We start from the raw sequence: 25382 nt of genomic DNA, 5'->3' as shown, positions 1-25382 counted from the left end.
ACCCTCTTTGGATGGAAGGACATTACCAGGAATGTACTAACTCCTCCCCATGGCAGTGTTCTCTGACCCTGCTCCGCCTCAACCTCCCCTCCTGAATGGAACAGACACAGAGAGAAATTCTTTCCCAGAAGAAGGCCACCCTCACCTCCACCCTTTTAGGACCCCATATTCTGAGAGTGGAGCTCCTGACGTCACACACATGTCCTTTACTCCTCAACCATGCCACCTCTTAAAACTTCATGTGGGACAAAACAAGGACCCACAAGGGCCACAGATGGAAGCTGATGGTGCCTGGATGGAGGTGAAGCCACGTCCCCACTTGTCATCAAACCCGGCACAGCCAGTTCAGCCCAGATCAGGTTCTTCAGCCCAGTTTGACGGGAAGAAAAGTACTTCTTTTAGAGTCCAAAGCAACTCTCGTCTGAGCCCTTGCTACCCCAGTTTATACTGGAAGAAAGGTGCAAAGCACCCTATGTCTGTGTGTGGAATAGAGAGAGGCTGTGCTGTTGGACTGACACTGTTCGGGGGCTCAGACAGAAGACATCTTCTAGCAAACCAGGGTAGCCTAGAGAGGAAGCCATGCCTACTCCACACCATCTTGAGACCATCTACCCAAGGCCCACTGGTGGCCCATGCCACACCAGCTCATCCCCACCCCTTCAGTAAGTAAGAATTAAAGCAAGTCCAGCAACAAAAATCCTACCTTCATTGAAACTATCTGGAGTCCAGGGACTTGAACTATAGACAGATTATATGAAAACATCCTCAGTTCTCTACTCAGCTTTTGTCAAGGAACTAAGCCTCAGCTGGGACTGAGGTGGCCATGGCTGCATGCGGTGGGACATGAATTCACTCCTATTACTGGGCAAATGATCTCATTATGTCTGGGGCACAAATGGGGGTGCCTCCCTTCTTCTGACACCTGCCTGATCAGTCCAGGAGCCAGATGGCGGGCCAGGAAATGGTCTCCATCACACATACTTCATCCTACCTCAGCCCCATGCTGGTAGCAGTAAAAAATACGGCCTAAAATAAAAGAGGCCAGGGAAAGAGCTCAGCTACAGGGATCCAGCTACAGAGCAAGGTAGAGGAAGCCAGCTTAGAAGGAAGATGAGTACTGATTTCGTCTCAGAGGCCCTAGTTCTAAAATCGGACAGTACAGAATCCCCTCTCAGAGGAGCTGACAGACACAAGCTCAAGGCTCCAAGCCTGCCCCAAGCCACCTCCAATACCACCAGGCATACACCCTCCCCACTCTGATTTGCTGTGTAGACAGAAAATGAGGGAATAACTTTAAATTTTTTCTTTAGTCTCTTTTCTGGAAAGAAAAAGAATGAAGGAGGAAGAGGACTGGCAGTTGGTCATTCTTCTAGAGGGATTATGATAGTGACACAGGACCAGGTACAGGCCTAGAAAGATCCATGGAGGGAGGTAGGGAGGGGTAGGGGGTGTCCACTGCCTCCAACCAACTACCAAAGCCACCTCTCAGAATGAGAGAATGAACAAGAGGAGAGGCCTCAAATATTACCTTTTTCTCTCCAGAGCTCTCCAACATATAAACTCTCAGTGCTAATCACTTTCGAGGTTCCGTTCCTGACGCAATGCAGAAAGCTCCCCAAAATTTCCCTTCTGGATTAAGTCATGCCTCTCCTCCCAACTTTCCAAACAGGCAAGGAGGTGACCAAAGCAGAAAAGTGAGTTGCTTTTCTTTTTTGTGAATGAACAGGAAGGAAGATACACACACACACACACACACACACACACACACATTTTCGGGAAAGAACATTCACTAGAGTTGAAGTTAAGCCACACTCTCTTGCATTCGCACAAAGAGAGAAAAAAGAGAAAAAGGAGGAAAAAATACGGAATGGTGGGAATGAAAAAAACACACACACACAGGGAAAGGTTTGGTAGCCCTCTCATTACAAGTTGGTTGGGCATAATGTAAACACACTTCTGCCTTGCTTAATCACAGAGTGCCGCCCGTTTAGGTTTCAAAGGCGGCAGTAAATTGGGCGTAGCTGAGTGGAGGCTAAAAATTAACCAGCCATCTCTGTTTCAATTTGTAAGAAAACAAAAGCGGAAAGAAATTATAAAAAGGGAAAGGGTAGGGGGAAAAAAAGGAACAGAGGAGGAGAACTGAACCACCACAACCCAAAATGCAGGGTGAAATTGGAAAAGCAAAGAGCAGACCTGGAACTCCTTGGAACACAAAAGGAAAAGGAGATTTTTACAGAGTTTTGATTGTTTGTTTGTTTCTCTAAGACCTCTTCCACAGCAACACCACTCCCTGGCGTGCCTATGCTGGGGAGAGTCTCTCTGCCCCCCAGCAGTGGTGCAGGGAGCTGAGGGCACACATCCCGGGGTTTCGACACTTCAGCTGAAACATGGAGGGGAGGTGAAGGGGAAGAGTGCAAGGAATCTCGCGCTCATTTTCACTCTCTGAAATCAAATGACTTCTCTCCTCTCCAACAGCCAGACTCCAGCCAAAGCAGCTCCTGCCTGGGCATCTGGGCCCCAGAATCTGCCCGCCTCTGCCTTCTCTCCTCTTTTCTATTCATTCTGTCTCATATCCAGAGGTTTTACTTGCCCCTCTCTCTGCAAACCGCTGCCCATCCCGCTTCTGCCAAATCCAGCTTTCCCCCAGGACTTGCGGGGAAGCTGCAGGAAAGCAAGCACCTGCCCCCCCAGTACTACTTCTGACTCACTTTCAATCTGAGCAAAGAGTGAGATATATATATATATATATATATGTGGTGAGATATATATATATATATATATATGATATATATATACATATATATATGTGGTGGTGGTGGTGTTTATCACAAGCTCTCACATCGTGGATAATTCTGGGGCATCCTGGCCCCAGTCATAAGACCTCCAGCATCTTTTGGGTAAGATGAGTACTCCAAAGATGGAGACGCACAAAAATCGGTAACGTGGCAAGGGAGCAAAGGAGGAAGAATTGAGAGGGTGGAGGGAAACAGAAGGTAAAAGGGAACACCAAACATGCTGTAGGCCTCAGCAGGACGAGTGCACCAGTTAGGCCCATCGCGTGTATGCATGTACCGTTTGGAAAGAAGAGGTACAATAAACAGAACAAATGCCAGCAAGTGAAATAAAACAGGGTGGGGGAGAAGGGGGATTGAGAGAAACCTACCCGGAGTGTGGACAAAGTAAGCCAGATAAAGATCCAGTTCTTTGATTGTGACTCCAATGTGATGTGGCTGGACGCACAGGCCGGGGTTCGAGCACTGGGGCGACTTGTAGAGCCGCTCCCCATCAGTACTTTCCAGGGGGATCCCCTTAAACAAAATCACCATGACCAGGTCCAGCCGCCACACCTTGTCGGCCTGGCGAAGGCAGTCAATCCGCCGGATCTTGCCCTTCTGGTCGGGGTTGGAGAGCACGCAGCAGGGGGGCTTCTTGCCCGTGATGGTCAGCACAAAGTCCTCTCGGAACTCGGGCCGGATGTCTTTGCGCAGCTTGGCCAGCAGCCGGGATGCCCACTTCTGCTTGATCTCAGGCTTCTCGCCCAGCAGCTCGTCCTTCACCGCCCGCTCCTCGTCCTTCGACATCCGCTTCTCGTGCTTCTTGAAGTACTTGCGCTTCCGCGCCTGCAGGTTGAACCAGGTGTAGGAGAAGGCGCGGACGTGAGGCAGCAGCGCCTCGATGAACGGGTGGAACTCATCCTGCAGGCGGCAAGCCGGGAGCATGCGGGGCGAGGGAGGACGGGAGGAGGGGAAGACGGGCGAGGGGAAAAGAGAAAAGGAGAAAAGAAGCGTTAGAAGCGGAGCACAAGAAAAATCGCCTTCTCCTCCTCCTCCCCCCCCACAACAATTTTCTCTTGCAATTGTTCTAGGAAAGTGTGGTCTGGAGCCACCGCCAGCCTAGCCAGCCGCTCGCTCCCATCTCAGCCTCAGCAGCCAGACAGAGACACCCAGAGCCTGAGCACACACCTATTCTCTCTCTCTCTCCCTCACTCACTCACACACACGCGCGCACAGACAACGTTGCCGTCCACACACACACGCTGCTGGTATCCCCGCCAGGCTCTGTCGCGCCCATGACATCTCCATGTTCTATCGCAGCCTCGAACTCATGTCAGCTCGCCCCGGCACGGTGTCCAGTCTGCATGAATGCCTGTGGAGGCACAGGCAGGGCATGCGGGGGCCACCTCACACCCCGACACCAGGAGGTTTTTGGCCACCCCCAAGAAGAGAGAACATGACATCCACAAGCCAGCAAGGAAACGGATTTGGCTTCCCCCTCCCCAGGCTGTTTTCATTCTCTTTTCTCCTGCTCCAATTGGAACATCCACCCCAGCATTTTTTTAAATCAGATCTAAATCCTAAATATGTGATTTCAGCTTTGTTATCGACACCAATGCTAATGTTAATCACAGTAATAAGGAACAAAACACTTCTTGTTAGCACAAATAAGGTGGTGGTCTCAGCCACGTTAGGGTTAAAAGCTACGTGGGGCATCCTGCACCCCAACCCCACTGACCCCTTCACCCTCTTCCCACTCAGTCAGGTGACAGAAGGCCGGGCTCTCGCTTTTGGTTTGTTTTTTTTTTTTTTTTTTTTGCTTGTTTGCTTGTTTGAAGTTTAAATAATAATTGATCTCTGCTTACGAAAATAAAACTGGAAAAAATTAAATAATTACCATTGATCTGAAGCACCCGGCAAAGCCCAACGCCCGATTCTGAGCTTCTGGACTCAACAGAGTTGTGAGTTGGGGGCGGGTGGGGGGGGAGGGGGAGGAGCAGGGGAGGAAGGTAAATGTTTTAAAGGGGGTTATTATTGGTGTTCTGGGGAATAGGGGCCGGGCTTGGGTGGATTCTCAAACCCTTCCCCCTCCTCCCCCCCCATGCTCCACTGCACAGAAGGGGGAAATTAATATTTTTTTTAAAAGGAGCAAAAAGAAAGAAAGGTCAGGGATAGCAAGCAGAGAGAGGGAGCGAGTCAGTTACCACACACACCAGGTAAACAAAAGCCAACAAAAAAAATTTTTTTTCAGTTTCACCCTCTGTACATCCTCTTCCAGTTAAATTTTTAAATAAACAAATAAATAAATAAATAAAATTAAAATATGCAAAATTTAAATATCAAAACCTACCTCCCACCCCCCCAACACACAACACACCCCTACCCCACCCCTGTGCAAAACAAAAACAAAAACAAAAACCAGAAGGGGGAAAAGCGGCAGCTGAAGAAAAAGGCTTTCGGCTTTGGCAGCGGCACAGGGGTGTAAACTTCGAGCTGCCTCCCTCTGCCTCTGAGCCTGATCGCAGGCAAAGGGGGAGCTCGCAGATTCCCGGGGAAGAGGACGAGTTCGGACCGGCTGCAGACCGTCGCTGGCAGAAGCGTGCAAAAGAGGGAGGGAGCGAGGGAGGGAGGGAAGAAGAGAGAGAGAGGGAGAGAGGGAGGACGTGGATGGGATGGGGCTGTGTGTGTGCGTGTGTTGTGTGTGTGTGTGTGTGTGCGTGTGTGTGCGCGCGCGCTGGTTGGGTTTTGGATCTTTTTTTTTTTTTTTTTGCTTCTTTTCTCTCTCTCAAACTCCCTCTCTCTCCCCTTTCATGCTCAATCCCCATCCATTTGCCTGTGCCAAAGCCAGTTAAAGGGGGGGGGGGGAGAAAGGGGGGAGGGAGAGGGAGAAGGATCCACCTATTTGGCAATGAGACATCCTCGAGCAGCCAATGGCTGCGTCCAAGGGGAGGAGGGAACCGGGCGAGCCGGGAGGGTGGGGAGAGCCCCCGGCAGTTGGAGACCAAAAACAATTTGCCCAATCGACAAGTTCACGTCTAATGAACAAGCAAAGTCCAGCAGTTATGAATTTTTCATTCCAGGCTCCCACTCGGGTCCATTTGGCAGCGGCCACCCAGCTAATCTGAAGGGGGTGTGAGGAGGACTAGGCTGAGGAAGACACAGAATTTTTTTTTTAAAAAAACCAGAAAAATAAATAAATAAAGGCCTGACTCCGGGGCGGGCTGGCGGGCGGGAGGGAGCCCCAGAAGGCCTTGGGGAAGCAGCTGCGCCTTCTCTCTGTGTTTTGGTTTCAGTCTCTTTCTCTCAGGCCAGAACACTCTTTTTCTGGTTCTATTTCTTTTTTTATTTATGGGGCGCACAGGGGCGAGTGGAAGTTTTCCTCCCTGGCCATACACACGAGCTGTGCTATGAATAGAAAGAGAAGAAGAAAGAGAGCTCGGAAAGTGTCGATGCCAGCAGCACTTCCAGGGCAGGGACCCGGCACCCAGGGTGCGGCCACTTCTTCCCCCAGGTCTAGCTGCTGCTCACAGGAGTACTCCCAGAGGAGGAGACAGGCCCCCCAGCACCTCATGGCACCCCCAGCCCCAGCCCCCAGTGAGCTCGGTGCCTCCCTCGGCCCACACCCAGCCACGCACGCTCCATTAGCGGTGAAGAGGGATGCCAACGCAATGCAGCTCCGCTCGAGAAACTGCAACAGTTTATTAAAATAGCTTCCTGTCACAGCACTCCGCTGACAAGCACTACACGCAGCCACAAACAACAGCCAACCCCAGAGGGAGGTGAAAAAAGACAAGAAGATGGACACTACTTCCAAATACAATCACTGGGTCTTGCTGACACCCCACCATCACCTCCCAAATGAACTCTTTAATTCTTTGCTTTCTCCAGCTTTGCCCTCTCCACTTAATCTGCATTTAGTGTTTCTTGGTTGGAGGAGGGGGAATATTCACCTGTCTCCCATTCAGTTCAGACTAAAGGGCCCAGACTGCAGGGAGCAAGGTGCAAGAGCATAAAATAAAAAACTTAAAAGAAAGGGAGAGAGCTAAGAAGGAAACAAGGGAACAGAAAAGAGTCTATCAGGAAACTTGAGACAACCTCGGGGAAACCAAGTCACCAAGGAGAGCTCCACAGGGGAACCCCTGCTCCTGGGCCTGCCTCCCAGGCTGGAAGGACAGGTAAGCACGGGGGAGGGAAGCCAAGAGTGTGGAAGTCTCCACAGGGTCCTCTTTGGAGCCATGCTTTCGGCCTTTGAGAAGCAGTAAGGAGGAGACAGTTATTAAACAAATGGAAGAGCAGAGGAGGATGTGAACACAGACAGGGACAGCATGCTCCCATTCAGAACCCAGTCGCTACAGCTGCCCTCTCCCCAGGCAAGGCTCAGCCCTCAGCTGGCAACAGAAAAAAGGTCACTGCTCACTCGCGCCCCTTTCTTCCCCATCTGAAACCCTGTGCTCCGTGGCCTTTATGCTCAACGGAAAGGTTCCTGGAAGAGGGCCTGGGGTGTACCAAAACAAAACATGCAGCCCTGGGCTGGCACTGAACCCTGACAATGAGAAAGGTGCCGCCCAGCACCTGAGACCCCAGTCCAAGCCCTGAACGGTCTGAAGTGAGCTCGTAGCAACCGGAGAGAAACAGAGGTGAGACAGGAAGAGGCAGGTGCCGCTGCAGATAGGCCTCTTAGGGTGGCGTTCAATAATTAACATCACGTTAATAACCAGCTTCAGTTCAATTAGCCAAGGATGTTAGCTGAGTAACATAAGATACCACACCCTGCCTCTCCACCTTGAGAGAAGCAATCTTACTTTCTAAAGTCATGATGAGATGGTAGAAACTACAAGTGAGCTTATATTTGGCATGGGGGTGTTTTTCTGGTATTTGGATTCATACTAAATATTAGACACCAAGCAGAAAATGGCCAACATGAGCCTCCTGGAGAATTCGAACATGTTCCGTCTCTCACAGACCACAGTGCCGAGTGTTAAACATGGGTTGATTCTGAATCCGGTGGTACAGTTGGGTAGGTGGCAGGAGAGATGGCGAATGGAAGGATCCACTTGGCAGTAAGGGAAATGGACAAGATTCCTGATTCACTCCTGGATGAAGGGAGAGGTCAAAGGTCGATGGAGTGGCCGAGAAACTGGACATAAAAGTGGCCCAGGAGGACCAGTGGAGTGTTTTAGGTTGAGCCTCAGGGACCCACTGTGCCCCCTCAATTCTCCCTTAACAGGGGGAGCAACAGGCACTTCCCAGGGGAGTAACACAGAGGAAGAACAATCTTCAGTTGTCCTTCACCTGCCAGTGGCCTGTAACCTTGAAGGTGGGCAGCGAGGAGTCCCAGGCAGCGCTCTCCTCTCACCCTGTTCCCTAAGAGGCAGCTGGCTCCCAGGGGAGGCCTTCCTGGGTGAGCAGCCAGGGGATTTTGAATGAATGGGGAGGGAGGAGAAAAGGTCTCCCTCTCTTTTCTGTGGGGCACACAGAGAAGAATCGCTCAGGTTCCATTAGAAACACTTGGCTCGCCCTACCCCTACAGCCCCCTCCTCCTACATGCCACTGGTGGCAGCTCTAGGCCTTGGACACGCCCCTCAGAAGCCCCAGACAAAAGGGGACTGTCCCCCTTTTGTTAAGAGTGTGGAGGCCCCGCTAGAAGATTACCTGTCCCAGACCCAGCCTCCTTCTCAGCTCCCCTCCTGGCGCAGCAGGGAGCTCAGACGCTCTGCACCCTGCACCCTGCACCCTGCACCCTGCACCCAGACCAGAGCCAAGACAAAAAGAAAAACCCACAAAACCCCCTGAGGATTCAAGGCTTCTCCAGGGCTGAGTTACCCATAAATGCAAGGGCTCAGGGGATGGAGGGAGCAAGGGGACAGGCAAACCTTGGAGGAGAAGGAGAGAGGAGGGAGGAAAGGGAATGAGAGAAAAAACGTCTGAGGGGTAAGCAAGCCAGTGATGCTGGTGAGAGTAGCGAGTGAAAAAGAAAATTAAAGACAAGGGAAAAAAATAAAGGAAAAGCAGGGAGATTTCTGGGGAAAGGTGTACTCCTTATTTAAAAGAAAAATCAAGAAGTCAGAGACTTTAAAAACTCACATGGACTTTTAGTTTGTGGAAAGGAATCTTTCTGCCTTTGTGAGAGGCCTCACTGTAATGTATATTTTCGAAACAATTTGGGGGGGGGTAATTAGGTTTATTTATTTATTTTAATGGAGGTACTGGGGATTGAATCCAGGACCTCATACATGCTAAGCATGCACTCTACTCTCCCCTTAAAAGAATTTTATTTTTTTTTAAAGCAATAGTTTTCACGGAAACATTTCTGAAATACCCATGCCGATTTCAGCCATCACTAGGAAAAATGTGCCTCCAAAAGAAAAAGACTGAGCCAGCCACAGGAATAAGAGGAACAGGGAGAGGGAGAGAGAGAAGGAAGCCCAACTTGGAGAAAGAAAGCCCAGCTGGCCCAAAACTGCAAAGAGAGAGGAGGACAGAGAGATGGAGGGAAAGAGGATGTGGCTGAAAAGGAAAAGTGAGCTAGGAGAAGAGATAAGGACTTTGGGATGGGGGTAAAAAAAAAAAAGAAGAAGAAGAAGAAAAAGAAAAACTAGCTAAAGAAAGTGACTGCTTCTAGCTCAAGAAAGTGAAATGTGTTGTTTTCCAAAACTCTACAAAACAAATGAGGCCTTGTGGATCACTTAAGGCAAAAGAGGAAACTCTGTACAGGTCCTCACTCATGTAGATAGCATTGAACAATCTTCAAGGAAACAAAATAATTTTCCCAGCCTGAGACAGGTTTCACAACTGGCCCATACCTGCCAATAGTGAGACATCTAGAAGCACAAGAAGTTGTATCTTTAAAAACCAAGCCACTGTTTGGAGGTCTCTTTATCTTAAAATTAAAAAAAAATCCTATTTGTCCACATCCTGCTTGCTTTAAGGCTCAGATTATTCTTTGAGATCCTGGGCTAATTTTATATATGTCTGTGCTATTTTGAATAACTATACACAAATAGTGCATATAACTGACAAAACCTACATAAGAATTACCAGATATTTCAGGATCCATTTTACTACTGTATATCTGGGTGAAAAAGGACATAGAAAAATTTAAAAGGCCACAAATAGAGCCCCGATTAGTCTGTCCAATTCCTGGGATTTTATAACTCAGCATTGGCCCAAACTGAAAAGAAGCCAACTTCGTATCCCTGAGATCTCCCATCTTGTCCCACAGTAGAAGGGACACAGGAAAGCAGGGGCCGGCCTCCCGGACTGAAATGGAAAGAGAACTGTAGGCAGCAAAAGGAAGGGGCCGGCTGCTTATCCGAGAGGTGGGTGGGGCCTCCCCTCTCTGGGGGGCAGGCAGGAAGGGGCTCTGCAGCCTGACTAAAATCATCCAAGAGTCTGGAACCGCCAAGCATGGAAACCAGAATACGCACATTGCAAGGAAGCTCGGAGAATTTGGACAAAGCGGGTTTTTTTGGCTGACTTGGGCCTATTTTCCTCTGCTCAGAACGGCGGACCGGAGAGGTTTTCTAGCATCTCCACGCTTGCTGAACGGATTTGCCCCACACCCCCGTGCTGGGTCTTAGGATGAGGCCTGCCTCAGAACCAGGCTGCATACTCCTCTCCTATAAACCAACCCCCCCAGTTTTCCCTTCCTTTTCTCCTCCTGACTACAAACCGGGAGCGGTGGCCTGGGATCCGGCCAACAGGCAGCCTCGTTCTGGCTCCAAACACTACCCTGCTCCAGGCACATCTCCCCTCTTCCTCCTGGCGCTGAATAAAATCAGAGAGGAATAGGGGTATTGGGGAAGACGATCTATTCTCTCCGGTGCAACTGGAAATTGTTTACTTTCATCCTCTACGGAGTATGGGAAACAAAACCCCTAGTCGTTAATTCCCTATTTAGCTTGAAACTTTCCTGTGTCACCAAACAGAAGTAAAAGCCTAGAAGGCCAGAGCCCTATCGTCCCGCCAGGGGGCTACCTGGGAACTGGACACTCCGAAGATGGCACAGGACAGATGACAGCCAAGGGCTTCGAGGGGCAAGGGCAGTGCGGAGTCTGAGCCTCACTCACCCAGTCGGCCTAGAAAGTGCTGCTCCATGGTGGCCAAGGGCACAGGAAGAAAGGAGAACCCCATAGGCCAGTTTCACGACTTTCTCTAAAGAACTGAAAAAGTGACAAAAGGCATGGGAAGGAGAGATCAGCACGTGAAGATGAAGTCTGTGCCCAGTGCATTGTGAAAATATCTACAGGGTAAGAGAGAAGGATAGAGCTAATGGCAAAATATTAAAAACTCGCCCAGGGCCAGACTGCCAACTCCCAACCCCAGAAAAGGCCTGGGGATCCTCCGGGGAAGACAGGAAGATGCTCCTCTCCCTCCCGCCACCACTAGTCCTGAACCTTGAAGACTTCTTCTGTAGCCTTCCTAGACGCTCTTTGTGAGTGAGCTCCATCAGGATCTGTTGTGACACCCCCTTGCTTTGCCAGAGCTAGAGGAGAGTATCTCCCAGATCTCCGGGTGCCCTCTGCCTGGTCTGCACTCCCCACGGCCCAGTGAGAACCTCTTTCTTGCAGTTGCTGTGGCAACAGGCAGTGCCCAGAGCCTGGGACAGAGAGAGCGGGTGGCCAGGATGGGAACAGCCCCGAGGTTTTCACTGCTCCGGGGCTCAGGGGAGCTGGGAGGGCCCTGTCTGGGCAAGTGGCTTCCCCAAAATGTACAATTTTAGGAGTTGGAAGGAAGATATTTTTCAATCCCTCAACATGTATTGTTTCCCCCAACTATTTTATTATCAGGATCATTGCCAAGGAAACCGGAGAATCTTCATTCCCCTGGTGTCTGCCCCTGCAGAGGCCAGCACTGGGGTGCCCAGAGCTTAAGACCATACCCACCCCTCAGCCACAATCCATCCCTCGCTGGCTCCTTTTCTTTCTTACCCTCTCTCCCCCTCTGTGTCCTCCAGCTCCAACACAAACTGTTTGCATGGGAAGTCTCCCTCTATGACCCGATTCAGCACACACAAGAGAAAACTGTGGGCGACAGACCCAACGTCCTAACGAACTTGAGTTAATTAATGCTAAGGAAGAAAAGAGGCGCCCTCGCTCTGTTGAATCACGGTTCACTAGCCCTTTCAGTTTGCTGTGGGTGGAGGAAAAAAAAAAGAAGGCTTTTTGGTTCAAATATTTTTGGGGGGCGAAGGGAAAACAAAAACACCGCAGAAGGGCCGTGGAGGGCGAAGCTGTCAGTACCTGCCCAAAGGAGCCGAGGCAAGAGCAGCCAAGCATTCTCCCTTCAGTTTCTGGCCTGAACGGTGCTGGAAAGTCCGAGAAGGGGAAAGAAAAGGAAGGGGATTATCAATTGATTGTGAGCCTGTTCAAATAAATCACTTCAAAAATTATACTGTCAGACTATAAGATACATACTTAAATATATATGTATATATTTTAAAGTCTAAACTCAACAACTCGATTTGATCAGAGTAGTGAAAATGTTTTAACAGTGCAGAAAACCAAAGTAAGGATGGCACAAGTACAAAAAATTTAAGTGTGCAGAGAAAAAGAAGAGGTGGTAATGGGGAGGGGGAGAACAGCTGCAATTTTGCTTTCCAGATGTTGACAGCAAAATGTAATTGGCATGTAACTTCTTCCTTACCACTTTTTATCCTTTGGTCCTGAGATGTTAAAACCTTATAGCTAAACCTAAGTCTGCAGGTGGTTTCCAGGTACTCCACACAGGTGGACAGGTCTGGAAGCCTTGTGGGCCACACGCCTGCGAGCTTTTCTATCAGCCCACTAATTTTTACAAGCCTTCCCACCATTCCTTAGTGGGGAGGCCTGAGCAAAGCAGGCTGGAGAATATTCTTACTTAAATTTGTATTACTATTATCATTTTGTAAACTTCAGCCTTTTCTTTACTTTTGAGGCTGGGCCTTCCTTTTTTTAAAATAAACTTTTTAACTGAAGTGTGGCACATATAAAGAAAGCACACAGTTCTAAGTCTGCTACTCGATATATTTTCACAAAGTGAACACACCTGTGTAATCTCACCCAGATTAAGAAACAGAACATTTTCAGCACCGCTAAAGGGGCCCTGAGTTTTTAAACTACAGAGTTCTCCCAATTTATATGCCGTAGAAATAGCTCCTGCTCACACCAGTAGCGTCAAATTTGAGCACCTATGTATGCACACATGTTACAGAGTGCATGTTACAGAGTGCATTACTCATGTGACCACAAAAAAACCTTCATAATGAAAAGAAGCCCCTTGAATCCTCACTGCTGCAGAGGGGTTTCTTCACCTCTGTCTGTCTTTCTCTGTGCCTGCCCAACTCTGATCACATCAACCAACTCTGTGTGGCGGGGTTAGCAGGGCAAGTGTGGGAGACAAACAGGGCCCACAGAGCTGAAAGCCAAACAGCCATAGTGAGCAGGCAAGGACTGGGGCCCTTGGTATTTGTGGGTCATGAGGGAAAAGTGGTTCTGCGGAGTCAGGGGTTCCTGAAGGCTGAATGAGCACACATCAGGACAGGCTCCCCCCATGCCTGTCCAAAAAGAGCCCTGCAGGGAGAGGAAGGGGGTGACAGCTACAGAAGGGGGCCGAGAGAGTGAGGGAGTCCTGGGGTGGGGCTGCCTCAGGAAGGGAGGCCCAACTCTGCTACATCTGCCTCCCCCTTCCCTGGCTCCAGCCCCAGCTGTCTCCCCCCTCACTTTCACTCACACTAAATTTACTTTATAATTTTAAAATTAAATTTTTTAAAAAGCAGGAAAGAGAAAGCACTGAAGGCAAAATACCTCCCACAATATCTCTCCAAGGAGGGGAAAAGTTTCTGCTTATGTTAAAAAAAAAAAAAAGAATGCAAGGGATCGCTGAAAAGTCTAAGCACCAAATAACAAGGAAAATAAGAGGAACACATTTAATTAAAAACACCTGAAGCAAATAAATAAATAAATCCCTTTGCAAGGCGAAGCCACTGCACAGCCACTGGCGCTGGGGCACAAGCCCCTACCCCCATTTCTTGCCCATTTCCCCCGTTCCTTTCTCACGGGAGCTGTGTCTTCCCCAAGCACCACGGAAGCCTGTTTTCCTTTCGAGCCCATCCACCCCATACCTGGTGGAATGACCAAGGCAGCCACTTAGCTTCCCACTGGCCTGGAGCAAACCTCTGCGGCCCTGATGAAGAGCCTCTTCTATTCCCACATCTCCCCAGGCTGTGCCCACCGCTGTCCCTGGACCCTGCTCTTCTGCCCCAAAGCTAGGCCCTGTGAGTAGTGGCACCATCGTCGGGTTGGAGGCCAGGCGCAGCCCAAGTAGGCAGCTCTCTCCCCTACCAAGGGCACGGGGCCACCAAGACAGGCTCTCGACCGAATTTTCTCTTCGTGTTTATTGCATATGAGGCTGGGAAGAACGAACTGTTCAGCTTAATTTAAAATATGACAAGGGATCTGAGCTCTCTGAGCCTGAGATCTTCAGAAATACTGGATTACTTGATCCTTTTTTTTTTTTTTTTTTTGCGGGGGCGGGGTGCAGGGTAAGCATCAAGACTCTGCATCTGAGACCCCACACCCTCCACCCTAGTATGACTCTCCCACCAGCCGGCCGCCAGGGAAACACGCCCTCGGCTGGCACGGGGGTACCAGAGCCCGGCTCTTTTCTTCCTTTCTTTCTTTTTTAAATCGCTCTAGCGAAAACCAGGCAGTGGGTCAGGGCCCAGAGGCGGGGGAGGGAAGAGGAGAGGGTTGTCTCTGAAAGAGGGGAAAAAAGGAAAGCGAGGCTCCAACTCCGGGAGAAGAACGGCCGCCGCGGCAAGTTTCCCGGTTTGTGCCAGTTTGGGGATTTGCGAATCAGACCGGAGCGGAGGAAAGGCGGTTGAGAAAAAAAGCCCGCATTAAAACTAACCAGCTTTGCCTAAAAGTGCGCTTTCCACTCTTAAACAAGACAATGCTGAGAGGAGAGGAGAGACAAGTTATTTCTCACTCTTTAATTATTCCAATGCTTAGCATTATTAAAAAAAAAAACCACACACATTAGCCAATGATATATTCTAACCCTCAACAAAGCTGGTATTTTTCTCTGATTACAGACTTTGCCGTGGCAAACCCGGGCTCCGACGACAGAGGCAGTGCAGAAGCGCGCTCCTAAATGAGACACAATTTTATTAAAATCATAATTCCTCGCATTTCTATAGCGCTTTTTCAGCGACAGAGATTCCAGGTGCCCCATGCCGGTTCTACAAGGGAACCGCGACCAAAGCTCAGTCGCCAAGCAAGGGAGGATCGAGCTCCACGGAATGCCCGCATGTAATTTTCTTTCTTTTTTAAAATGCCTGTTTCCATCATTCAGCCTCTGTCTCACGCTTTGAAAAAAAAAAAAAGGCTAAAACTCCTTTACAATTTTAAAAATAATTTTTTAAATAAGAGGGAAAAGATGACCCGAAAAACAAGAGGGGGAAAGGCAACTGTGGTCTGGGAGCTTGAGGGGACTGGATACTGTTGGGATGGGGTGCCTCCGGGTCGAGGGTACACAGAGCAGTGTCAGCTGCTGCCCTGGGTCACCGCAGCTGGAGCAGGCTGAGTCATCTGCACGTGGAAAAGTAAAAGGACCTAACACCATCAAAGTGCATTTAAGTAATTCGGGTGATGAGAAGTCGGGTTTATGACTGGCTTCCGAAGGACCGGTCCGGAGGCCCCTGAGTGCTTTCTCGGAATGCCCGGGGGCTGCTCGAACTCTGAGTGTTGGCTGGGGAGGAAGCCTTCCAGACACTAGCCTCCCCCTCCAACAGGTTAAAGTCGGGCCCACTCGGCGCACACGTTTTTTTCCAGTTTTCCATTCTCTCCCCTGGCCTGTCCAGAAGTGCTGCAAAATGGCTGGCAGCAGAGGGAAGAGAGGCCTTAGCACCCCAAATTCAAATTCAAGAAGTCAGCACCAAGGGAGGGCGGTGTTGATCAGAGGGGATCTGGGGAAAATTTTTTTGTAAAGGTTCTTAGAAGCTGCGCAACTCCCGCGGCCTGAGGGCAGAAAAAGAGGGAAAGGGAAAGCACATTTTCCGCCACTTAGTCACATTTCTTCCCCGTGCTCGCTGGAGGCCAAACACCCCCAAATCTAGCCAACCCTCGAAACAAACAAAATTCTCCCCTGGTAAATCTCCCCGCCCTTATATACAAAAAAAGAGGCGGCTTGGGGATAAATGGGGAGACTCCTCCGAGGCCTGGGGTCTGAAGGCTATGACGCGCACGAGGGACTCTCTCCGAATTAACGCCCAGAAGTTGCCCTCGGATTCTGGGGCAGTACAGCTCAAAAGTCCCTCAAGCAGCCAAAGAACACCAGCAATCATTACCATCGTATTATTTCCAAAGCCCTCGCGCACATTATCCCCTGTCCGGTATCAGGATGGGCACGGGAGGAGGAACACTGAGGCAAGGGCAGCCCGGAGCTCCACCCCGCGCTCCTGGGGAAGGGACCGAACCAGCTTCAAGGCCAAAACGCGGCCATTTGAGCCCCTTCTGGCCGAGGCATCTGGTGCTGCAAATGGCAAATGCCCCAGAACTCGAACCAGGCCGGCCCTCGACGCCCACGCCGGGTCACTTTTTGCCGGGTCGCTATGAAGGGCTGGGCCGCGCCCGGCCGGAGGGAGCCGCACCTGCGCCGTGCAGGGTTCGAAGGACGCCACAGCCCCCCTCAGGGTTTAGGGGGCATGACTTTGGAACTTCTGGCTGCTGGCAAATGGCCCAAGGCCTCGCTTATCTCCGCTGCTTCTTCACACCCATTCCGGTTTCCCCTCACCTGCCCGCGGGGGCAGTGGCCCTTACTCCTCACTCAATGCCCAGAGCAGTTGCGCCACCAGAGCGACCCAACCTTGTGCCACAGGCGCTTTCCACATCCGGGGCTTCAAGGCATCGCTTCCCGCTTTTTTGCTTCCCGCGCACGCGCGACTTTGCGCATCGCCTTCAAATGCCCCGGGGTCTGGGTCGTCCGCACCGTCGAGGGCTGCGTTGTCCCCTTCTATACCCTGTGGTGCGCGGTGCAAGTGACGACAGTCAAGAGTCCACGTTCCGCGCGTGTAAAGCACCCATCCCTCCCCTTGCCTGAGCCCAAGGGAGGCCTCTCCACGACCCCCACCTACCTATGTTCTCCCCCAAGTGTGAGCCAATTACAGCGGGCCGGGGAAATGCCACGCGCGAAAAGAATACCCGGGAGGTGACAATGAAAGGAGCCCGTAGGCGGCGGGAGCCTGGAGAGGGGCATACGCTGGGGCTAGCACATGGACACCACGGGCACGTCTCTGCCGGAGTTTCCACAGAAGCACGCAGACTCGGGGGCTGCAGGGCGATGTGGGGGATGGCCTGGATCCTCCTCTCCCGGCGGCGCTCTGGGGAAGGCAAAGAAGATGATCTTTCTTCAGCCAGGCTAAGGCATCCGAAGCCTTACGGCTGAGTAGTGGGGCCATCTAGGGGGTCCTGGGACACCCTCCCCCACCTCTGTTCAGCGATGCGCTTCTATTTTAAGATTTCTCCCATCCGTCCAAAACCCACCCACGCTCGCTCCTGAGGTCCATCCACGGTGCGCACAGGGAACCCGCCTCCACGTCCCGGGCGCACCTGAGGGGAAGTCCAAGAGGGCTGGTAGCAGGGCCTGAGCTGCCAAGCTGGACTCAGGGGGGCAAATGGAAGTTTCGCCCGAGAAGGGAGGGTGCGTTAAATGGCCTCTTTGTGGAGAGGAATTGCAGGCCGTCACTCAGGATTAATTTAAGAAGCAACAGCAAACACACCAAAAAGCAATGTCTCGCCGCCAGCACCCACCCCCGCGATTGTGTTTCGGGGAGGGCTGCGGGATTTGGTGATGTGGTCCGGCCTTTCGCGGGAAATGGAGGGGAGGACCCTAGCCTTTAAGAACGAGGGGCGTCCACAGTGGGAAGGGAGGAGGCTGTTCCCGCCTTGCCCCACATCCCTGCTTGGCGAAATGGGTTTTTTGCAGGTTTGGGAGGAAGCCGAACCAGGATGGTAAAAACTCAAGTACAAACGTGGAGCGGGAATAGGGGGAGGTTCTTACATGTAAAATATATATATAAAGGTACAAATTTCCAACATAAATATAGCACATGCAGAGGCGCCACTGGGCAGCAGTTCTGGGGCGGCTCACCTGCGCCCCAGGGACATTTAGGGAGGCGTGTGTTCTAAGAGAAATGGGGGCGGTGGGAATTAGGCCTCTTAGTCCCAGTCCCTTCCCCCAACAACCTGAATGCGGCTTTGCAGCCAGGTGCCCTGGGCGGCCTGGCAGGTGTGCGGCTCACGTGAAATACACGCGTGTGCAGGCTGGGGAGGTGCGTGCCTGCGTGGGCCTGGAGCCACGTGCGTGGGCCCTGGCAGCTCTTGCAGGCTCACCTACCCACCTGAGCCCGGGACCCCCATGGGGGCACAGGGCAGGACCGCTGCTCAGAACCCATCAGGGTGCAAACAGGAGAGTGCATGTGGGTGTGGGTGTGTGTGTGTGTGTGTGTGTGTGTGTGTGCCGGCCCTCCATCAGACGCTAGGCAAGGGTGTATTTACTGGGTGTGTGTGCTCTCAGCAGTCCCTATAGGGGTGTCAGGCCTGGGTGTACATAAAAGCTGGCAGTGCCTGGGATCCCTGTCCAGGACACCAGGCTAGCGCATGCTGGAGACCTGGTCTGAGCCCCTGTGCAGGAACATGCTTTTGTGTGTGTGCTCGGGTGCCTGCTGGAGCGTTGGACCTAAGCAGGCATGTGCCTGGGTGCCTTTTCGGGGCCGCCGCCTGGGTGTGAGCGCATGTGTTTGCCCTAAAAGTGGCCACGTGCACCCGGGCCACCGTCGCCAACACCCAGCCAGAATTTGGCCCCTGAGCAGGCCAGGGGGCAGGGCTCAAGGGCCGGCGGGTCTCAGCGGGATGTCGTTGGAGCCTTGTGTTGGTTTTGGCCGTGGCAGCTCTAATGGGGGAAGCCCCAGGGAGTGGGCGGGGGTGGAACAAAGAAGGGAAAAGCGAGGGAAGACGGTCTGCAGGAAAGGAGAAGGAGGAGGAAGCGTCCTGGAATGCGGAGGGCCCTGGGGAGTAGGGGTGCAGGGTAGCCCCAGTCTCCTGGACATGGCTAGGGCTGGGGCACTTGCCTGGGAACCTACTGGCTGCCACTACCCCTCCCACCCACCCACTGTGGATGGAGACAGAGGCTTTGAAGACCCAGGACTTCTCTGCCTTCCAGAACCCTGGCCCCAGCCAGAGGCTCCTAAACATGGAAACCAGCAGGACCACAGGCTGCAGCCACTGTGGTCCACAAGGAGCCAAGTAACATTTGGGCTGGCGGGCATGGCTCACATTTCTTCAGGTGAGGGCAGACAGTTTGAACCCTCTTAAGCAAGGGGCCAGCAGGCTCCCTCCCCTGTTTCTTGGCTGAGCTGCTTAGAACCTCAGTTTTCCCCTTCTGGGGAATGGGAAGGAAACTTTCATGAGGAGAGCCTGAAGGGAGAGTCTGAATAGGAGTAGGTTAAAAGCAGGGTGACCTGTTTAAGTCTTGTCTGTCCCTTGGGGGCCTGGCTGAGTCATTCATGCCACCCCACTTCTAGCCTCATGACCTTGGCACTTGACCTTCTGGCCTCTGTTTCCTCATCTGTAAGGCAGGTTACTCATACCTGCTTCATGTTGGGAGGGTTACAGGAGGTCACGTGCACCCGCCCACCCGCTGCCCAGGCATAATTGCTCTGGAGTTGGTAGCTGTTATTTTTATTGTGAGGAGTCTATGGCTGTGACAAGCTGTGACGCTTGGTGTGATCGCGTGAGGCTGGCTGTGTGTGTGACTGTGCCGCTGTGTGTGTGTGCGTGTGTGTGACAGGTTGTGTGTGAGACTGTGCGTGGACGACAGATTGTGCCGGTGTGCGGCGGTGCCTGTGACAGGCTGTCACTGCGCGACAGACTGCGGGTGGCGGGGTGTTGCGGGTACCGACTGTGAGTGGAGAATGAAGCGGTCTGTGGGGCTGGGACCAGGGGACCCCCACAAACCTACCTCAATGAGAGTCTGGCTGACAGTAAGATGGGGGGACTCTTGCTAGGGAGGGCAGTCCAGTCCCTCAGGCCTTGGTCTTTCCATTGTCCAATGAGATCCCACGTGCTTACAGAGCTTAGGGAGTGACAGTTCAGAGGGACCCTATGAACCACCCTACCCTCCCATGCTGTGTCAGCTCAGATGTCCACCCCCCAGCTTCTTGCCTGAGTCTGTGGAATCCCCAGGAGGGTCATCAGGAATCTCAGGGCATGGAGGACCCCGGGCCTGGCTGGCTTCAGTGAGGGACACACACTCCAAGCCAGTTTCCCACAATTTCCCGGAGCTCCAGGCCTGGGCAGGGCTGGTGGAGACCAAGAGAAGGAGGGATTTAGGGAAAGATCAAGAAAAGCCAGGAGAAAAATGGCGAGAGAAGGTGAGAAAACAGTCTTCCCTAGGACCTGAAGAACCTAGAGTTGCTTGAGGTTGGGGCCTTCTGTCAGGGTGGACACCCATCAGGTTTGCAGAAATGCCAGCTGACACTTATGAATGAGCACTGCTTGTACCCCGGACGCTGTGCTCAGACCCTGCTTTTAGCGACTCACTCCTCACTTCAACGATTCCAATGATTCCCAATGCAGGCCTTCTTCTAATCAGTGCAGGATTCTGCATCTTACGCCCCCGGGGCCCAGCGCGTCCCTCTATGTTTGGGGAAAACTGAGGCTGAGAGAGGGGAGGGGACCCATTTGATCACCCACTCAGGCCCAGGAGACCTGAGAACACAGGACTCCAGGCTTCCTGGCCGTGCACTTCCCTAGTGCGGAAAAACCTCAGCAGCTGGAAAAACCCCGGGGCCTGTGGGCTGGGGGCAGCACCCTTGAAACCCCACCCTCCCTGCTTGCTGTGTCAGTATGTGTGTTGTGTTATGGTGAGTGCTATGGCCCACGGCTGTCATGCGTCTAGTGTTGCAAGCCCCAGCAGGATGCATGTGTCCCTCCACCAGTGTGGGCCTCTGTGTGTCTGTGTGTCCGTTCAGGGCCAGCCCCTGCCACAGAGAGGGGAGAAGCATCGAAACACCCCCCACCACCCCCCCCCCCCCGAAAGTGTGTCTTTGATACTTGCAGCCTCGGCAGCGAAAAACAAGTTTCCACAGGGCCGCCTTGGGCTGAGGCCAGGCCGTCCTCAAATAACATTTGAAGTTACTTAGCAAACTTTGTTTAGTGCCGAGAGAGGCGGGCAGCGGGCTGGGGGGGCAGTAAACCGGTTCCTCCGAAGTCCCTTGCCCCTCTGGGGGCACAAGTGCCCAATGTGGGGCTTGGTCCATCCCCACCGCCCCCAGCTCCTGGGAAGAGGAACAGGATTCTTGAGGTCCTGGGTTGGGGGAGGAATTGGGGGAGGAGGGATTGAAGAATCCTACAAATGAAGTCTTGCTTTTCCCAGTCCAGACCCTAGGCTTGGACAGAAATGCCTGCTTGGTCTCCCAATGGCCAGAGGTTGACTCCAGGCCTGGAGGCCGGTCAGAAATGGGAGGGTCTACACTTCTTTGCCACCCCCTTTCTGCAGCCCAGCTCTGCCAACCTCAAGGCTGGTTGCATGAGCTGGCTTGGAGCATGTCTCCTCCTCCAGACACACACATACAGGCACCCAGAAAGCCCCCCTCATGCCCATATGCTCGGCCCCCCAAACTCTCTCTTCCAGGGTCCCAGCCCCAGGCAGCCGAGGCCAGAGAGCCAGCAATGGAAGGTTTGGAAGTGAGGTTGGCGCCTATGGGAGGGGGAGGGGGAGGAGATGCCAAAAATGGTGAGCCATTACAGGCAAGCAGGCGAGAGAGGGAGGAAGTGAGCAGGGAAGATGGAAGCCAGGCGGGCATCCTCGCTGAGCTCCGGGATGCAAAGGGGCAACGGGAAAAGCAGCCTGGGCCCTTCCAAGGAGTCGGCATGGGGGACAAGCCCCAGGTGGCATGGGATGGGCAGGGGAACAGGAGGCGCCCAGTGTTCCCCCACCCCCACCCCAAGCTCCGAAATGGAGACTGGCAGCAGCAGCCGCTCGGCTCTGCCCGGGCATGGGGTGGGGGTGGCGGGCAGGCAGGGCGCCAAACCAAATGCCACCAGGCTGGGCACGGTGGTTGCCAGCCGGCAGTGCCGACCCCACCAGCCCAGGCCCAGAGCCCTCACACCTGGAGCTTTAGGGGTGGAGGGAGATGGGGGTCTAGGGAGAGTTGGGGGTCCAGCAGACAAAGCCAGGCCCCCTCAAGCCGTGGGCAGGTCCCCAAGACCCTACAAAGATGGCGCAGCCTGGCACTGCCAGGGTGACGGGCTAGGGTAAAAATAAACTGGACCCGCCCCAAGGGAGCTAAATCGAGGGACCCAGGTGGAAGTGCCACTCCGGGCCACCAGCTGCCCCCGCCCCACCCCCCCAGCTCACAGCAGCAAGGTTGAGAACACCCGGTGCCCATCGAGGCCCAGTTTCTGTACAGGAGAGGCCCCGGCCATCTTGTCCCCATGTCTCATGCGGGCAGCATGCAGTGTATCCACAAGTACAGATTACGGGTGACCTCGGACCACAGCAACAACAGGCTGTTCATTCGGGGCAGATGGTGGGGGCAACCGTGCTAAGTCACATACTCCTGACCTCCGCACTGCCCCTCTGAGAGGGAAAAGGGCCCAGGAGGCTGCACTTGAGTGTGGCAGAGCAATGCTGAAGTTGAAAGTCAACTTTGAGCCACGGGGCCTCCCAGACCACCTCTGCTAAAACCACAGCTGCTCGGCACTTCCGAGGGCCTGACCTGTTCTCTTTCCCCATAGCACCTATCACCGTCTCAAGTACTGGACACTCCCTTGTTTATCGGGTTCACTGTCTACCCTCCCACCGAGGCTGGCACCTCCACTGATTTTGTTCCTTGCCGAGGCCCCAGGGCCTAGAACAGGGCCTGGCACCCAGGAGGTGCTTAGTAAATATTTGTGGAAGGAATGCACAGGCCCCTGGCTGCACCCCCAGCATGTGGGCTCCAGCTAGGTGCCCAGAAAGGTATGGGAGAGGGCGCTGGGCCCTGCCAGGAAGGTGAGGGTAAGCTTGGCTGGTGGGTGTGCAGAGGAGGTGAGATGACCGTCCACTCTCATTCTGAGCACTAGACAGAAGAGGATCCGAAGGTCAGAGGAGTAAGGAGGGTTCAAGGGCCAACAGCTGGGACATGCTTCAAATAGGGGCATGGGCCCACTCTGAAATTTGGTAAAGGCCAGAGAATAAGCTGCAATTTCATCCCATCAGTAGGATTTAGGATGGTGGCAATCAGAGAAGAGGTTCAGGCTCTACTACGTTCTAGCCTTTGGCCCTGACCAGGTACCTCTTCTCTGAGTCTCAGTTTTTCGTCTATAAAATTAAGCACTTACTTCACATCCAGCACTGTTCTAAAGTATTATTGGTAAACCGACTCCTCTGATCCTTACCACAACCTGCTGGGAGGAAACTGAGGCCCAGAGAAGTTGAGCAACTTGCCCAAGGTCACACAGCTAGTGAGTAGCAGAGCCAGGATTCAAACCCAAGAAGTTGGCTCAGAGGCCCCACTCTCCTAATAATGTCCACATGTCCCAAATACCAACAGCACCAAAGTGGAGAAACCCTGCCCTAACATACTGTCGGACACACACAGTAACACACACGAGGGCACAGCTAACCCTTGCCACACCCGCCTACATGGAAGGATTCAGGGAGACAAACTGGGAAGGCACTTAGCACAGGTTGAGACACAGCAAATGCACAGCACTCTTTAGCCATTACTATGATTTTTAGGACAAACGCTCATTCGGTAGTTATCCTACGAAAGGCTTTCTCCCTGTACGATTCCACCAGCCATCTTTCTTCTCTCTTTCTCCAGAGTCAGAAATGAGGAGTCTATGGCCAGAGGATTAATGAGACAGCCCCACGGAGGACAAGAGTCTCAGAAGTCAGCCTCACCTCCACGCTGGACCAGCCTTCACGGCTGCCAGAAGCCAGACTCTGAGAGCGGGACCCTCAGCTGCTGGGCCCAGAAGGCTGGGGTGTCCTGGGCAGCGGTGGACATGGGGCTTCCCAGGAGTATCCCTCAGGCTTCTACAAACCAGCACAGCAATTCAGAGCTCCAAACTCCATCAGGAGAGGTTGGGGTGGTTGGATCTGCTGTTCAAAGACAGCCAGCATGGCTGGCATGTAGAGGGGAGATGCCTGAAGGCAGGTCTTGCTTTTCAGGTGCCATTTTCAAGCAGGTGTGGCCCAGGTGCGAATGCCTACGTGGGTGTGACCCTCGGCCTCGTGTGCTGGAGCAACACCGGACTGTGTACCTGACACACCATTTGTACCTGGGCTTGTGTGTGTATATGTGGGAGACTGCATTTAGGACAACATCTGGGTCCTGGTGAGCAAGACAGTGTGAGACATTGTGTCAGGCAGACTCTTGTCCGGCTGTGTAAGTGTGTGTGTGTGCACGCGCACATAGTGGATGTCAGGGGTTAGCCGGGCCCCTGTGTGTGTTACTGTTTGTGCCTGACAATATACTAGGGCTGAGTTTCTCCACTTCAGCACGTTGATACCAGGGGCTGGATCATCATTTGTGGAGGGGGTGGTCCTGTGGACTGTAGGGTTTTGGGCAGCACCCGTGGCTTCCACCCCCCAGGTGCTAGTGGCAAACCCCCTCCAAGTGCGACAACCAAGTCTTTCCAGACATTGCCCAGTGTGTGTGTATCACCATGTGTCTGACAGTGTCACTGCATGTGTGTGCCATGTGCTCCTTGCTGAGTGTCCGTGGGGCCGGTCACTCCTATGTGTTTGGTGGTGGCAGTGCATGTATCTGTGCTGTGTGTCTCATGGTGTGTGATTGTGTGATGATGTGCGCCCAAGGGTCTGCACCCACGTGAGTGTCCCTGTGTGTGCAGCCCAAATCGTGGTGTTCAGCATGGTGGGCATCTCTGGGTGTCTCTGTGTGAAGGCGAGCCTCTTTGTGTGGGGACGCCTGTGTCTGTGTGCTCCTGATTTAGGGAGGTGTGCTGTGCCAGGGTGTGCCGCGCCTGTGTGACAGTGTGATTCTTTGTGCCTGTGTGTGCCAGTGAGAGTGTGTGACTTCGTGTGAGATGGACCTGGAATAAACCCCTGAGATGATTCGACCGAAGCTGGTATTTGGACAGACCCTCCTGGCTGATTCGGCCCCCACCTCCAAACTCTGGCTGCCCAGAATGAAAGCCGCTTCCTGAGGCCAAGGGGGTGGGGTTCGCCTCTGAGCTGCCCCTTCCTCCAGCCTGGCTCCTGCAGATTCAGGTGGGGACAGACCCCCGCCCTTGCCCGATCTATGCCAGGAAGACTGGCACTGAGCTTTCAACCAAGGGGGCAGGGTCCTCAGCAGTGGTGGTGGCACTGCCCCCTGCCTGCTGCTGGCCACCACCTCCGGCTCCCCTCAGGGTGGGCCCCAGTGGGGGGAGAGCTCCCCAGTGCAACCCAGGCTTCTGATTGGCTACGGAGCGCCGCAGTGCCCGCCACCCGCCTCCCCCTCCCCGGCTGGCGCAGCCACATCGGTAGTGATGGCAAACGCAGCTCGGAGTTCTGGGCACAGCTGCGCCTCACAGAGGCCTGCCAGCCCCACCAGAAGCCAGACACCCCAGCTCCGTG

General features: G+C 53.1%; 1 protein-coding gene across 1 annotated transcript in view; it reads right to left on the bottom strand.

Annotated features, from left to right (window-relative positions):
* The window catches only part of NFIX (nuclear factor I X), a gene marked incomplete at its 3' end in the record, with an annotated part of 79907 nt that overhangs the window by 48435 nt on the left and 6090 nt on the right, over positions 1 to 25382 (bottom strand). The window contains 1 exon segment of the mRNA XM_064479891.1: positions 3164 to 3695. Coding sequence (XP_064335961.1) covers positions 3164 to 3695 — 532 coding nt within the window.

Source organism: Camelus dromedarius, chromosome 27 (genome assembly GCF_036321535.1).
Source record: "Camelus dromedarius isolate mCamDro1 chromosome 27, mCamDro1.pat, whole genome shotgun sequence".
Taxonomy (NCBI): domain Eukaryota; kingdom Metazoa; phylum Chordata; class Mammalia; order Artiodactyla; family Camelidae; genus Camelus; species Camelus dromedarius.
Note: the sequence above shows the minus strand (reverse complement) of the source record. Positions and strands in the feature narration are given on the sequence as shown.